The following is a 964-nucleotide window of genomic DNA, read 5'->3' as shown; positions in this document are numbered from 1 at the left end:
TCTAGATTACTCGGCAAAGTGGCAATCATCACCGGTGGAGCAAACGGTATCGGCGACGCCACCGTCCGCCACTTCGTCGCGCACGGCGCTCAAGTCGTCATAGCCGACGTCCAGGACGAGCTCGGCAGCCACCTCGCGCGGGAGCTCCAGCGGGACTTCTCCTCCCCGACCGCTGCTCGCTACGTCCACTGCGACGTCACCGCGGAGCCGGACGTGGCCGCCGCCTTGGACGTGGCCCACTCCATTGCCGGACACGTAGACGTTGTCTTCAGCAACGCCGGCATCCTGGGCGCGCTGGGGCCGTTGGATCAGACGGACGTGGCCGAGCTGGAGCGCACCATGCACGTCAACCTCCGGGGCCACTTCCTGGCGCTCAAGCACGCCGCTCGCGTCATGAAGCCTCGCGCCGCCGGCTCGATCATCCTCACGGGCAGCGTGGCCGGGATAGTCGGGGGCCTCTCGCCTCACGCCTACGCGATGTGCAAGGCTGGAGTTATTGGCCTCGTCCGGTCCAGTGCCGTGGAGCTGCGAGAGTTTGGCATCCGCGTAAACGTGATATCCCCCGACGCCATACCAACAAAGTTCTTGAGCACCGCGCTGGAAACCATGGGAGACTTACCTGTGACGGCGGAGAAGGTCGTGGAGATTGTGAAGAAGAACTCGCTGCTTCCAAACCGCCCGCTCTGCGCCTTGGACATCGCCAACGCCGCGCTCTTCCTCGCCGGCGACGAGTCTGGGTATGTGAGTGGACACAACTTAGTCGTGGATGCGAGCAAACACGGTCACCAAGCCGGCCATCATGCATACCTGGTTTACGACTTACGCTCCCATGCTCCAAGAAGCCGGGAAGAGGGGTCTCACCTGAAAAACAAATCGCCCTTGAAGTTGAGCAGTCCTTGGTTGAGCCTGTAACCAATGATAAGCTCGGAAACGAATAATCTTTTACCGCTGCTGCCAGTCCTTT

General features: G+C 61.6%; 1 protein-coding gene across 1 annotated transcript in view; it reads right to left on the bottom strand.

The window, feature by feature from the left end:
• Positions 1-6: 6 nt before the first annotated feature.
• The window catches only part of LOC112344065, a 1233-nt gene continuing 275 nt past the window's right edge, over positions 7-964 (bottom strand). Inside the window, exons 2-4 of the mRNA XM_024668186.1 lie at positions 808-818; positions 620-733; positions 7-525 (exon numbers count right to left, since the gene is read on the bottom strand). Of these exons, the coding sequence (XP_024523954.1) occupies positions 7-525; positions 620-733; positions 808-818 (644 nt within the window). The remainder of the gene's footprint in view (positions 526-619; positions 734-807; positions 819-964) is intronic.

The sequence above is a fragment of the Selaginella moellendorffii genome, unplaced genomic scaffold (genome assembly GCF_000143415.4).
Source record: "Selaginella moellendorffii unplaced genomic scaffold, v1.0 SELMOscaffold_566, whole genome shotgun sequence".
Lineage (NCBI taxonomy): Eukaryota > Viridiplantae > Streptophyta > Lycopodiopsida > Selaginellales > Selaginellaceae > Selaginella > Selaginella moellendorffii.
Note: the sequence above shows the minus strand (reverse complement) of the source record. Positions and strands in the feature narration are given on the sequence as shown.